General features: G+C 36.6%; 1 protein-coding gene across 12 annotated transcripts in view; it reads left to right on the forward strand.

Annotated features, from left to right (window-relative positions):
* Nucleotides 1–15,371, forward strand: part of Luc7l2 (LUC7 like 2, pre-mRNA splicing factor) — a 54,966-nt gene extending 39,595 nt beyond the window's left edge. For 10 of the 12 annotated variants that reach the window (XM_055602056.1, XM_055602054.1, XM_055602058.1 and 7 more), the window contains 3 exons: nt 5,232–5,261; nt 9,745–9,936; nt 14,091–15,371. In XM_055602056.1, coding sequence (XP_055458031.1) covers nt 5,232–5,261; nt 9,745–9,936; nt 14,091–14,268 — 400 coding nt within the window. In that variant the 3' untranslated portion in view covers nt 14,269–15,371. The remainder of the gene's footprint in view (nt 1–5,231; nt 5,262–9,744; nt 9,937–14,090) is intronic. The other 2 variants (XM_055602063.1, XM_055602055.1) reach the window with 1 other exon arrangement.
* Nucleotides 15,372–15,693: the final 322 nt, after the last annotated feature.

Consider the following 15,693-nt stretch of genomic DNA (forward strand, 5'->3'; position numbering starts at 1 on the left):
TGTGTGTGTGTGTGTGTGTGTGTGTGTGTGTGTGTGTGTGTGTGTGTGTTTACATGTTTGCTCATGTGCATACTCAGACATACTACAGACATACGTGTGTCACACTGCCCAATAAAGAGGACAGGCCTTTCACCATGGGAGCTGAACTCAAGCCACCAGACTTTTGTGGCAAAGCGTTTCCACTGAGCCATTTCACTGGCCCATATGTTACTGGCTTTTAGCTGATGATCTTTTTTCATTTCAAGGGCAAAACAGTACAATGTTATGGTCTAGTCTGTCTTTAGAAGCCCCCCTTCACTCTCACCCCTTCCCCTATCTCTCTATTTTTCTGTTTTCCACTTAAAAAATTTTACGTCAGAACTTATCTCTTTGTTCTTAGTGTATGTTTAGATTCTTTCCCACCCCACCCCAATTTATGTGTTTGTTTGTGTGGGTTGTCTATGTTTTTTTTTTTTTTTTTGTTTGTTTTTTTTTTTTTTATGCATGTAGGTATGTGTAAGTCAGAGGACTGTTCTCTGGAATTGGTTCTTGCCTTTACCTTATTAAGGTAGGGTCTTTTGTTGCTTCTGCTTTAGAAAAACTATTATTATTATTATTATTATTATTATTATTAATTGTGCAGTATTATTATTATTATTATTATTGAGACAAGGTCTTTCTATACTGCTGACTGTCCTGGAGCTATATAGATGAGACTGTCCTTGCCTCTGCCTCTTAAGTGCTGGGATTGAAAACATGTGTACCGTAACTAATAATAAAAATAAGTTAAAAAAAAGGAAAAAAAAAACATGTATACCACTCACATCTAGTTTACTTGCTTGTTAAACCTAGGTATTGTTGTGTAACTCAGGCTGATTGCTTGAACATAGATATTTCAAGCACTTGTCACTGCTTATTCCCAGGCTGCTTTTTCTAGGGATATTGTTAAGTAATCCAGTATTTAGATTAGTATAGTTAGTGGTTTGTTTTTTTATTGTTTGTGTTTTTTGTTTTGAAGAAATTGTTTTATATAATGTTGGAATTCTCTGTTTAAGATTTGACTGAGATGGTCAAATGACCTTGCAGAGTGGAAGTGGGTGGGTGAGGAGTGGACTTGAGGGGGTTTGTTCCCTAAGAGGATATAAGGAGTCAGCAAGGGAGGAATGAGTCAGGCTCCATGGTCTGGGGAATCTTACAGCTTTGACTGATTAGCAATCAGGTTGCTTCTTTATTTATACAGGTTTCACAAAACAAAGACAGACTAATGATTATCCAGAAATACAGATTGTATCTTTGGGCATGTGTTTGATTTTTTTTTTTTTTTTTTTTTTTTTTTTTTTTCATTACATGTCTGGGGTTACAGGTTTGGTCACAATTAGAAAATAGAAATATAACAGATTTTATTTTATTATCAGCCTCATTTATTTTTATTATTCAATTCAAAGAATCTAAAGAATGTCTCCACCAAAGTCAACACATTTACTATATGACAGCCTGCATTTAGGCTGACAGTATTTACAGTTTTAAAGTGCTCCAGACATACAGAAAATATCTGAGCCCGTCTTTATGAATAGCAAATACTAATACTTATAGCAGGAAAAGATTATTTTAGTCTATCTTATTTACTGAGTTCTATTCCTCCAGGGGTGTACCCTTTACAATCCCCTATCTTAAATTGCATTTTCAGAAACCTCTAAGCGCATTGTAAAAAGAGGCCTGGAATCTGTAACCAGTTCTAGCCAGTCCCAGTTTGTCTGTTATCTCTAAGTTTACATTGTCAGAGAACTCTAAGTGTATTTTAAAGAGAGGTCTTGAAGCTGTTACCAGTCCTCCTGTTACCAAGTTTTTGTCAACTATTTCTAGGTTTACCCCGTTGTTCCAGTTATACTGTTTGAGCTTGCTTAGGGCCAGATACCCAAAGAAGATTCCTGAGTCATGGCTCCTTTAGAAATTCCTAGCTTTGTGCTTACCTGTGCTTACCTCTATCATCATCTCCAGGGCATAAAGAAGACTTCCATATATGGCCAGGTAAAGTTATTTCCCTAAAAGCAGAAGAGATAGTAAGTTTAAATTGTTCTTAAAAAGACTTACACATATTTTTCTCAGGGAAAAGACATAAAATGAATCACCATGCAGAAAGTTCCAAAAAATGCAACACATAGAGAGCAAAACCTAAAAGTGAGAGACAGAATGATACCCATCACAGCATTCAGCTAAGCTTTGTTGTAACTGTAAAATAGCTATGCTGGCTTTATAGGACTTCCCTCGTTTACAGGGTATATGGCTGTGCCATATTTCCCTTTCTGATTTATTAACTTAAAGGTTTGTAGATTTCAGTTTATGGCCCATAGAGCAGTTTTAGTCTTAGGAAGAGTGGAAGAACAAGAGTTTAAATTAGAGCAGAATTATTCCTTAATGTTAATAATAGTAGATCAAAAGTCCCAGCCTGAGACAAAAGGATGTCAGAGACTGTAAAAATTTATTCGCAACTTCTGCAGCTGAGGTAGGTCCTGATTATTCTGAGCTTATAGATGTAATTTATTGATATAAGAACTGTATATTTATTTTCAAATCAGAATTATTCTGTAAGCCATGGAGATGGGATCTAACTTGTTCCCACTTTACTGAGATCCTAATAGGACTGTAATAATGGTTATAAATGTTGAAAAGTTGATCACCTCTTACTCCTTTTGATTGCAAAGTATAACCTTATTGGAGAAATGTTTAGCTAGACATGGTGGTACATACTTGTAACTCTAGCACAGAGGAAACTGAAGTAGATGGATCCGCAGCTTTGATACTAGCTTAGGCTATGTAGACTTTGGAATCAACCTAAGTTACATAGTGAGTCTTTATCCCAAAGAACAAACTGTTTGAATTAAAGTTTATTTTTATTTTTTATGCTCTATCCAGCTTTCAAATGATGAGGCGGAGACCTATTATTATATTTATTAATTATCTTTAGAGTACTACAGCTGGGCAGATACTGATATATTCTAACCCGTCTATACTATTCTGGCTACTTCTCAGCCACATGCACCATGCTCCTTGCCATCTAGTCTCGCCTCAGCTACTACTCCTCTATCTTTGTCCTTATGATGACTCCTTATGGCCCTTCTTTTCCCCCTCCCCTCTACCTGGGACCCCCAGACTGGGAACAGAAGTTCTGCCTACTATCTTCTCTGCCCAGTCATAGGCTCTTCAGCTTTTTTATTAACCAGTCAGAGATAATTGGGGAGTAATTTTTATGCAACATTGAGACAGGAGATTCTCAATAGCAATAACAATACCAGAATCTGTTAGCATTTAGCTCACTGCAGGTTCAGCACTTAATGATCTAATATACAGAGACACCATAATACAATGTGAATGAAGATCACCTCTACAACAAAGGTAATTGTGAAATTGAGGAAGCAGTAACTGTTTATAAGATAAAGTTATAAAATAATATAAAATTTTCGAGCTGGGTTTCTGTCTGCTCCTGAAATAATCAACTAAAAAGTACATCACTTACAAGCCATTTATCTGCCAGGATCTGTGTTACAAAATTTGCTTTAGTTTATCTGATCTGTGTTAGTTAGGTTTTTCATTGCTGTTTTGACTCATGGACTCAGAAGTTTTAGCACCTGGTTTGCTGGCTTCTCTGCCAGGGGCCTGTGGTTGAGGCAGAACCTAATGGTAACTGAAAGATACAAAGGGCCATAGTAGAAAAAAGCTTCTTACTTCAAGGTAGGCAAACACAAGAGGTTAATAAGACAGGTCCAGCCATAATATGCACACGTCAAAGAACCTGCTTCTCTGAACTACTTGTTCTATCCCATCTACTTGTTTCTATAACCTAACAACAATACCATCAAATCAAGAATCTATCAGTAGGGGTTAGAGAAATGGCTAAAAGCATTTACTGCCCTTTCAGGAGACCTGAGTTCAGTTCCCAGCAGCCAAATGAGGAGTTCACAGCTGCCTGTAACTCCCAACTCCACAGGAGCCAACACTTTCTGTCCTCCACAGATATCCACTTGCGTGTGGTATACATGCATATGTTTAAAAAATTGTCAATGGATTATTCATTTATTAGATAAAATTAGATAAGAGCCCTTATGATCCAGTTAGTTCTAGATGACTAGATATACCAGTTGGGGACTAGATCATTAGCATATGAACTTTTGGGGGACATTTCACACTTAATGACATTTAAATTGTTATTCCTCTCTTACACATGATAGGTTGAACTAAGGGAGGATATGTAACTTTCTGCTGGTTACACAGTGAATGGATAGAATCATAGTTAATAAACCCCAAAGCATATTATGAAATAAACTTGTCATTATATGTACACTTAATTACAGAATATACTGCTGCAGTGTTGTACTAACCATGGAATTGGAATTGTTTGTTGAGCACTAACTTTGTACTGGGAAGTGTACAGAGTGTGTGCTATATAAGAGTATAGTCTGGGGCTGAATCATTTGGAGGTTGGAGAATGCTTCAACAGATTAAGAGCAGTTCCACATGGGCGCTCACAACCATTCCTAACTCTAGTTCTGGGGATCCAGTCTTTTCTGACCATACATATGTACATGGTTAACACACATACATGAGGCAAAACACACAGTTTTAAATATAGTACTTGGGTCTGGAGAGATGGCTTGGTGAGGTGGCTGGAAAACATGTACAGCACTTTCAGTTGTCATTGTCCACATTCGGCAGGTAACAGTTTCCTAATGCTTCTAGCCTCTTGAGTCATGCATCCCCAAATTCACGTGTGCACATGCACACACAAACACAAAATTAAAAATACTAATTTTTTTAAATATAATTAATGTACACAGACGAAGATGTAAGCTTGAGATCATTTTTCTACGACTATAGTATGAGGTTATAGGTTCAATGGACATTTTAGATCTTGAGACATTTTTCTTTATTCACGGAAGAGAAAGGCAGAGTGTAAAAGCTATAGAAAAAAAGTTTGTTGTTCTAGTCTAGAATTTTGAAAAATTAAAATTTTTGATAAGCACAGAGTTTCAGTCTCCGGAAGTATACTCTTTCCTAAGCCAGGTGTCTAGTTAAAGGAACTGTGACAAGGTAGGATATTCTATAGTTTTTGTTTTGTTGGAGAAATTCTGATGCAAGAACATGACTTGTTTTTATAAAAATAACAAACGTCAGAACTTAAAAAAAAAGTCATTTAGGAGCACTTTGTGCCAGTTTTAAAAAAGTCACTTTTCTAAAAGTAGATATTCTTTTTTTAGGTCCCGCTCACATAGCAAGAATCCCAAAAGGTAGGTATTGTAGAAGATGGGTAAAATAGTGAAGTTGTATTTTTAAAATGTCTTTTAGATTATATATCTTTTGAATTCTGATGGGAATTAATAAAATATTACTGACTCAGCCAGGTGGTGGAGGTGCATGACTTCAATCCTAGCGCTCAGGAGGCAGGGGCAGGCAGTTTCTGTGAGTTGAAGGACAGGCAGGGCTTCACAGAGCAACCTTGTCTCAAAATAATAATAATAATTTCTTCATGTTAGTTCAGGTTTGAATAAACCTTCTAGAAATTTAGTGAATATGTGACAGATTTTTTTTTTTTTGGTGATTTGAATTTAAAAAAAATCAATTCAAATGGTCCATTTAAGAAACAATCTGCTAATATACCTGTTGGAAATACAAACAAGTTAGCCAGCTACCTGGGGATTTTATTTTGTTGTTTTAATAGAATTTGTTTTGTTTTGTTTTTGAGAGTGTGTAGCCCTCTTTGGCTCCAGTTTGTCTTCTGCAACTCCTGCATCTGTCTTTTGGACTGTTAGGAAGGATTACAGGCATATGTCAACATTCCTAGTTAATTGTTTTTCTAGGCAGTGTCTTTTTGATTTCATTATTCTCCTGCCTCCATATTTCTTTCTTTCTTTCTTTTTAATGTATTTACCTTTTTTTTTTTTTTTTTTTTTTAAATTGTGTACTGGTGTTTTGTCTGCATGTATGTGTATGTGAGAGTGTCAGATCTTAGAGTTACAGGCAGTTGTGAACTGTCACGTGGGTACTGGGATTTGAACCTGGGTCCTTTGGAAGTGCAGTCAGTGCCCTTAACTGCTGAGCCATCTCTCCAGCACCTCCTCCATATTTCTTAATGCTGAGATTACATCTGTGTACAATCACATCTGATACCAGAGCCTTTAGTGAGTTAACCATGTGATGCAGTGTAACGTGGGATAATTGTTTATATATTTGTTACCACAAAGTTCATAGCCAAACATATTTCTTCTATTCCTTCAACATGTTGAATTTGCTCTTATTCCCGAACTTTATACCAGGGTGCTCCTCTCTATGCTGACTGATTTGCTTCTTCTGTTTGCATTCTTTGCTCAAATGCTGTCCCTTCCGAAAATCCTTTTTCTACCTGCTCTATGTAAACTATTACTGCCCATTTCTCCTTTTACTTTTTTTTTTTTTAATAGATGTAGAACTCCAGAGACTTGTTTCTAAACTATAAGCTCCCAACAGTTCAGGGATCTGATTTTATTTTACTGTTCTTTTTCTTTTGTAACTAAAAAGTTCCAGGGCTTAGGTACCTAGTAAACATATTGTGCATGAATAATTATCTGGACATTTTAAAAAGTTGCATTAAGTTATGTATTAGAAGGTTTTTTTTTTTTTTTTTTAAGTGGATTTTATTTACTTTATTTTTCTTCTAGATTATTTTGTCGGTGTGTGGGTGTTTTGCTTGCATGTATTTATATGCGCCACATGAACACTTAGTGCCCTTGGAGTTTCAAAGCGGAGGTCCAGATTCCCTGGAACAGTTATAAATGCTTATGAGCCGTCATGCTACAACGTGGCCCTAGGTTTTCTTCAAAAGCAGCCAGTGCTCTTGATCACTTAAGCCATCTCTCTAGCCCCTGTTTTACTTTTGAGACAGAGTGTTATGTACCCTGTCTGGTCTCACCATTGTAGACTTGGCTGATCTCAGACTTGTAGCAATATGCCTACCTGTACCTCCCAAATGCCAGGATTGAAGGCATGTCCTGGTGATCTTTGTCTCATGACAGATGGATGGAAGGTTGGATGGACAGCTTGATCTTTCCCGTATGCTAAATGGATAGACAAATAGATAGACAGCCTTTCTCTTTTCCTTTTTAGAAACATGTTCTTTAGAGCCAAGTGTCCTAGCAAGCATATTTCCTATAATTGCAGTTCTCAAGGAGCAGAAGCAGGAGATTTAGGAGTTCAAGGCCATCCACAGCTACACAGAGCAAGTTTGAGGCCACCTTTGGCTATAGGAGAAATAATTTGTTTAGTTGAAGAAACTATTCAGTTGTGATTAGACATGAAGTCTACAATATATGTACATATATATATATATATATATATATATATATATATATCCCAATTTAAGTATAATATAGACCGGAGCAGAGTATTTTTTAAATCCTTTTATAGGAGCTGGAGAGATGACTCGGTGGTTAAGAGCACTTGTTCTTGCAGAGGACCCTGCTTCCATTGCCAGCAACCACATAACAGCTCATACATAGCAGTTCATAATTCCAGCTTTTGGGGATCCAGTGCCACCTTTTGACCTTCCTGACACCAGACATCACATAGTACACAGGCGTACATTCAAGCAAAGCATTCATGCATTCATTTCACTTAGCTTTTCCCCCCGCATCTAGTAGTAGGGGTGGATCCTATTAGCCCCTTGGATGTTAAGTTCTGTGCCACTGAGATACATCCCTAGTTTACTGACATAAATTTATATAGCCTACATTGACTTCTGAAACAATAAAAAGGAAATATAAAAAAAAGATTTTATGGAAATTCTTTTGTAGCCAGGTGTTGTGCTTATGCCTTCAGTCCCAGCAGTTGGAAGTCAGAGGCAAGCAGATCTCTGTGAGTTCTAGGTCAGCCTGGTCTACATGGTGAGACCACATCAAAATTAAAAAAGTTTTTTTTTTTCATAACAAAATAATCATTTAAAAACAAATTATATCACCCAATTAAAGTTAAGAGAAAATACTACATTTTTGTGGTAACTTGAAATGTTTTAACTGTTATTATTCAAGGAACATTTTATATACCATAAGATAGATTTATCCATTTTAAGTTTATAAGGAATTATTAACACAACCCAGCTTAAAGCATTTCCATGGTTTTTGAGTTTTGTGTTTTGTTTTTTCCCGTTTTTTGACATGTTCTAGCTGTAGTATCCTAGGCTGCCCATGAACTTACTATTTTTCTACCTCCACCTTTTCAGTGCTGGAATTAAACATGCATCACGCATCTTCTTCATTTTTGGGACAGAATTTCTTGTGTAGCCTTGGCTGTCCTGGAACTCACTCTGTAGACCAGGCTGGCCTCGAACTCACAGAGATCCAACCTGACTCTGCCTCCCAAGTGCTGGGATTTAAGGTGTGTGTCACCACCACCTAGCTGCTTCTGTCACTCTTAAAGGGGCTTTAAACCAAACAATATACTTTTTAATCATGTTTTCTCTCACATATTTCTGTTCTATCCATGCTGTTTCCATCCTCATCACACATAAGTTTTCATAAAGTGTCCAAATGATACTTGTTTGATTAATTGTAATTTTGGCTTCACTTGGGCATTTGGGACTTTAGTGGTCAAAATATAATTCAGGGAAAGGCTGGTTTATCCTTAAAATATTCTTTATTAAGCTTTCTCCTTATTTCATATGTGTCAGATACACTTTTTTTCTTTTTAAGATTTATTTTTATTTGTAAATATATGCCATGTGGGTGGGTGGGTTGCCCTTGGAACTGGAATTATATGCTACCTCACATGTATGTTGGCAACTGAACCTGTGCTGTAGAAGAGCAACAAGCACTCTAAACTTGCTGAGCTATCTCCTCAGCCCCCTGCTAAAAAAAAAACCAGAAACAACTTTTGGGTTTCACTGTGTGTGTGTGTGTGTGTGTGTGTGTGTGTGTGTGTGTGTGTGTGTGTGTGTATTCCTGGCTGGCCTCAAATTCAGTGTGCCAGCACAATTTGCCCTAATAAGTCTTTTATTACTATTTTGTGTGTGTTTGTATGAATATGTGAGTGTATATGTGTATGTATGTGTGATGTAAAGGTCAGAAGAAGGCTTTATTACTGTCCCCTGTCTGAATCTGGGGTTTGTGTTTTCTTGGCTAGGCTGTAAACTAACAAGTTTCTGTCAGCTGCCCTGGAGCTGGGGTTACAGATGTGTGTTGTAATACCCTTAGTACTCATGGTTGTGCTGCAAGCCCTTTTTTCACTTAGCTTTTTTCCCCCCCATCTAGTAGTAGGGGTGGATCCTATTAGCCCCTTGGATGTTAAGTTCTGTGCCACTGAGATACATCCCTAGTTTACTGACATAAATTTATATAACCTAGATTGACTTCTGAAACAATTAGTATTTTTGTTTTTATTTTGAAATCCTAGTATCATCATAAACATACTAGCAATTTATTTTCATTGCACATAGTTTATTTAGTAGAATAGAATTGACATCAAGTACAATTACTGAAGAATAACTTTTCAGTATGGACAAGATGGCTCAGCTGGTTAAGGTACCAAGCCTGATAATCTGAGTTCAGTTTCTAGGACCCAGGTTGTAAAAGGAGACTCCCAAAAATTTGTCCTCTGACCTTCACTTATATCCTGTGATGTGCATGCATGCACACGCATCACTTATTTAAAAGTTTTGTGAAAATTAGCTTTTTTTTTTTTAAAGAACAGAGTTTTAGTGTAAATGAGAGTTACAGTACTAACAATGAAATAATTTTCATGTAGATCTAGATCCAGAGAGCATCGTAGACACCGATCTCGCTCTATGTCACGAGAACGCAAGAGGAGGACTCGATCCAAGTCTCGGGAGAAACGCCATCGCCACAGGTCCAGGTCCAGCAGCCGCAGCCGCAGCCGCAGCCATCAGAGAAGTCGGCACAGTTCAAGAGATAGGAGCAGAGAAAGATCCAAGAGGAGGTATTGAAGTGCCGATGAGAGGATGCGGAGCTACCTTTATGTTTTAGCCTTTTGTTTCCTTATACTACTCATGCTTAGATTATTGGTTTGAAACTTACTCCCAATATTGATATGTATTCAATTGTGGGTGTATACTTTTTTTTTTTTTTTTCTGATTGTATGGGTAGTTCGTGCAGTTATGTGTGAGCAGAGTAAAAAATTGGAGCCAGTATGTGCAGAGGTAATTGCTTTTCTTTGCTTGGGATATTGGGGAGGTGGGAGGGACGCTGGTAAAAACATAAACTATTTTATAGGCAAATAATTTAGGTACTAATACTATTGAGGGTTGTGGGGGGTTTTCTTTGTTTTCCATTGTGTGTTAACAAATCAGGGACTTTGAGAAGTCCTTTCATTAAAAGACTTGTTTAGCTTTGTTTGCCTGTTTTCCACACTTTGGTGCACTTCTAAAGAGCAAACACATTCTACTATGTTGTTTAATCTGCAGTATAAATCATACATTTTTGTGTGTTCACCGTTATTTAGTGTGATGGGAAGATTCTGAGTTTTGAGGAAGCTTACAACACTTCTGAGTGTCGCAGGACACTTGTACAGTCGCAATGAGAGCAGACACTGGCCCTGATTATCTAGTGAGAACAAAGGGTTAGAATGCAGTGGAGCTGTTATGTCCCCAAAACTCGGGTCATACGATAATCCTCTAGAGCATAAATTATGCTTAAAATTAATTTTTCCCTCTTGACAGCTATTCTTAGGTATATATGGATATATTTAGTTGGAGTGCCTAGTTACTATTTTTACAGTTTCTGTGGCTTTCTCCATATAAAGTTCATAGTTGAAACCACAGAAAGCTGGCAAATCTTTGTTTTAGATTGAATTATACCCATTCCCTGAAATCACAAGCTGTGTTTCTTAATAGGCTTTCAATCAGCATTTTATTTTATATTATATTTTTGTCTTTGTTCTAAGTAGTCCTTCAAGTGATTTTAACTAATTTGTGTGTGTTATAGGGGAGGGGTTAGTTTGGGGGTGGTCAGGAGGCCAAGGTCTTTTGTAGCCCAGAATGGCCTCAGATTTATAAGCCTTTAGCCTCAGCTTCCTCTTGAGTGCTGGGATTATAGGCATATGACAGACACACTGCCTGGCTTTAAGAATTAAACACTTTTCTCTGTGCTAGGGTTGTTAGAAAAAATAGCAAAGGAATAATAGTGTATATAAACAACCATATTCATATGGCTCTGGAGTTTTCTGTGTGGGAATATAACTTCACCACAGATGATAAAATGCTAAACTGGTATTAGGGGACAAATGATACACATTTAGATGAAATTTTCAGAATGATTTTTAAAAAACAGTTTCAGATAATGAATCAGGCTTAAATAAATGGTTATAATTAAATGAGTAGAAAAGTTATCTGTAGGCCTCTATCTCACATTTTGAAACTGGGTTTTGGAAGCTGTCCTCAGTGCAGTATTCAGAAACAAGCATTTTTCATGTTATTGATGATTCTAAATCTGCACACTAAGTCTGAGAATCGTCCAGCCAGTTGAGAAAGGATCTAGATGATTGTTGTGCTGACCTACCCAGCTGCCATTTCTCTGATGTTTATCTTACATGTCTGTACTAGTGGTGGAGAGGGGTGGGGTGGGTGGGGAGACCTGTCCTATTACTGTCATCCTGATGCTTCCTGCACTTCCCACCATACTCAGCATGTTCAAAGAGGATTATTTTTGTAAAACTATTAAACGTTTTTTGCTTTTCTCAAGAGTATTTCATATCTTTGAATTCAAATTAATTTTAAAAATCATTGTTTTTAACAAAAAAGCAAATAATTGCTACTTGTTATTTCCTATATATAACATCAAATTATTGGTATATATATATATATATATATGTTTAGTTTTGGATGGTAAAAGAGTCCATTAAAAGTCTTGACATTTTGCTGTTTTCTTGCTCTTGCTGTGAAATAATGGTCTCTGCTACAAGTTGGTTGTCTATATGAACCTTGTCTTGGCAACAGTTCCCATAGGTCAGTGAGGACCTTCAGCAACTTTGTGCTTTTGTGGGTGTTCTGTCATGTAATATAGACTTCAAAGTGTGACTACTTGGGTTCAGAATTCTTTGCCAAATAATTTAATTACATCCCATTTGTTTTTCCCTATTTCATTAAATAGAGGTCATAGGAATATTTGGCTTATTAGGCTTTCAGTAGTAGCACATAACAAACTGTGTGTAGCGTGTCTGTAATCTTTTACAAACATTTCGTAATAATCTCTGTTGTTTTTCAGTTATCACTGACCTCAGGGACTTGCCAGCATCTAATGTCATTGTTCTTAGTGATCATTTCTATCATTAATAGAGGTTTTGGGGATGGCTTGTGTAGACTTGGAATGTGACTTTCTGTCTTTTTAAGCATATTATTTTTAAATGCTTATTAAGCAGGAGCTCCTGGAATGTTAAACTCAGGGGCTGAGGCACAGGAGGCTTGCCACAGTTTGAGGTCAGCCTGGGCTATAGAGAGAGACCTTGACTCAGAAAACAAATGAAAGAGAGAGAGAAACTTAGAAAACCTCAAGTAGAATGCTCAAAATTGGTTTTAATTTTTCAAGCTTTTAATTTAATCAGTGTTGCCGTATTTTTGTATTATGACAAAGTACTTGAAAACAATTCATGAGAGGAAGGTTGTTTTTGTTTTTTGGGGTTTTTTTTTAGCTCACACTTTCTGAGATTTTAGTTCATGGCTACTTTTGAATTGTTTTTGGCCCATGCCTACTGAGCCAGAACATGGTATGGCACCTATAATGGAGTAACGTATGTTTCACCTGATAGCAGTGGAAATAGAGAACAAGATTATAATAAAATACACTCCTGTTGACCTGTTTCCTTCTGCCAGAGTCCACCTCCTAATGGCTGTTTAGCTGTGAACTTGCGGTGGATTAATTCATTGATTGTACTGACTTAGCCACATTTTCTGTAGCACCACCCACCAGTTTCAAGTCTTCAACAGCCTTTTCAACTGTTTTATATCTAAACTACAATGCTCTCCGTATCTATATTTTAAAACTGGTTATAGTAGTATTTTTATCTTGCCATATGTTTTTCTGAAAGTATTGCTTTTTCTGGGCTAGTAGCATGTAAACATAGCCTATTGAGGTCCTCCTAGGTTTAAGCCCCAACTCTTTAAAAAAGTATTATGCAGGACTTGGCAGTGCCTCTGGTTGAGATAAATTATGTATAAACATTCTGTATCATCTGTAAAGAACTAAATAAATGTAATATTTGTTAATTCATTTTAGGTGTTAAAAGTATATTCTATGCTAAGCAATATAGTTAGAGTCTACATAATGTCTTTGTGTTTTTTTTTTTTTTCTGGTTGCATATCTGATATGAGGGTGTTTTGTTTATATCCCTTTCTTTGAAGATGGGTATGAGAATGGAGATAGTATAGTAGTATTAGAAGCAGTTAAGATTTTATTATAAAATCATTTTTTTATATCTTTCGTTTTTGTTTTAATGAATTCATGATGGAGTAAAGCAGATTTTTAAATTAGCAAATGGTTATTTAAAGCCGTATTATTAAGTAGTTCTTTTACTAGGTTCGCAAAGTGTTTCCTGTAGGACAGATGTGGCTGGCGCCTCTCTTTGTGCAGCCAGCAAGCTATGGGTGGTTCTGCGTTTTTGCATTTAAAAATTTGGTAAAAAAGAAAGATTATTCTACACCCTGATATTGCGTGTGAATTATAACACCTCAGATTCTTATTGTGTCAGCCCATTTAGCACAAAATAGATGACCTCTGTATTAATTCATTGGTTTCATCCAATTTGTAATCAATTTTTACTTTTAACAGCTATTACCTATATATTACTTTATATTAAACACCTTTTTGTTAACTGGAGAAACTTCATGGTTATCTCTGAAATACTAAGAATATTTATAAGTAATTATTTAGTTTAGGTTTTTTTATCCTTAGGTATAGCTATTTGTTGCCACCAATTGGTGCTTCTTTCTGCTATAGTAATACCATCTGCTATCAGAAATACTCTTCTCAGATGTATTCTAATCTGTTTCTTCAGCTATCAGAAACTTAATATTGATCCTATTCTTTCATTGGATTTTGGGTGTCCCAACATATTTTGCTCCTCAAATTAATATTTTTCAGATCCTCAAAAGAAAGATTCAGAGACCAAGACTTAGCATCACGTGACAGAGACAGGAGTTCAAGAGACAGATCACCTCGTGACCGAGATCGAAAAGATAAGAAGCGGTCCTATGAGAGTGCTAATGGCAGATCAGAAGACAGGAGGAGCTCTGAAGAGCGTGAAGCAGGGGAGATCTAACTAGCTGTGTATATATCTGCGATCTTTAAGCTTCCTATGGAGTTACATGCTTTCGTTTAGTGTACAGCTGTCAGAGTGACAGTGAACAGTTCTAGACACCAATCCAGTCAGGCTAGATGTATCTAATGATCTGAACCGAACCTGTTTTCCTTGATAGAGCCTAAAACTACATCCATAGTTTCTGGTGAACTGAACATACAGTTTGATAAAATAAGACGCTGATCTCTATTCTTTCCAGTAGGAGTGATAGTGAACGGATTGTGTTAATACCTTGAAGTCTTTGAGCATTTGTGAAATACTGTCTTCCTTTCTATTCCAAATAGCAGCAGCTTTAAGAGTTTTTTTCTTTATTATTCCTTTTCCTTTGACTTTTCTATCTTATAATACCTGTGCCTCCAACTGTAAGAGAAAAGGGGGCAGGGAAGCAATATAACTTTTGTTCTAAGATTCTGTTCATGTCAATTACTAGTTGATTACAGTTGAGCATTTCTACTGGATTGCATGCTGAAGAAATTTAAATATGGGGCTGTTGTTTGTGGCCTGTTAGGGTTGAAAGTTGAACAGCTATTGCATTACATACTTTTGCTTTTTTATTGAAACATTTGAAATCAGACTTGTCTTGATTTTTCTGTTCTATTAAACTGCTCAGTGTATTGAGGGGGAATGGGGCAGGGACTGTTAAATAAGCACATGTGTGTGTGTGTGTGTACGCGCGCGCGTGTGCGCGTGCGTGCGTATATGTGTGTAGTAGAAAGGCTATACTCTTACTGTAAAAAAAAAACATGAAACAATCACCACCACCATTATTACACTGTAACTTGTGTAGTAAGTTATCACTAGAACTATTTGCTATGGGTATTTTCCTCTATTCTGTAACATCCTTAACAGTGCCTTACTGTACAAGGCACTAAAGGAAGTAAATATATAATTGTGGATTCCAGATGAACTGTTGTCCCCCTTAAATCTTTTGCTGGCTATACTCCATTACTTCAGAGCTGTGTTTAACAGCTCTGTAAGGAAAGTTTGGACCTGTAGAAACAACTAAGAGTCACTTGTTTGTATTTCTTAATTGACAAGCCTGAATAAAAACAATATGTAACCAATATAGTGAAACCGACAGTTTTCTGCATTAAAGAGCTAATTACCTACTAATAACTACCTAGTAGTTAACAAATACCTCTGTCCTTCTAGAATATAGAATGAACAATAATGTATTAACTAGTAAAATTAGTACTCACATCACTTTTGGGGAGTAAGGTTAAGGTCTCATGTAGTCTATGCTGACTAAGAATTCACTGTGTAGCTGAGGATGACCTTCAACTCCTGCCTGATCCTTAATCCTTTGCCTCAGTGCCAAGATTATGTATGTGTACAACAGAATCCTTTTTAGATAATTTTAAGAAATTCAGGGGTGGAGGTGGGGAG

The sequence above is a fragment of the Psammomys obesus genome, unplaced genomic scaffold (assembly GCF_907164565.1).
Source record: "Psammomys obesus unplaced genomic scaffold, mPsaObe1.curated_primary_1811, whole genome shotgun sequence".
Classification (NCBI taxonomy): Eukaryota; Metazoa; Chordata; class Mammalia; order Rodentia; family Muridae; genus Psammomys; species Psammomys obesus.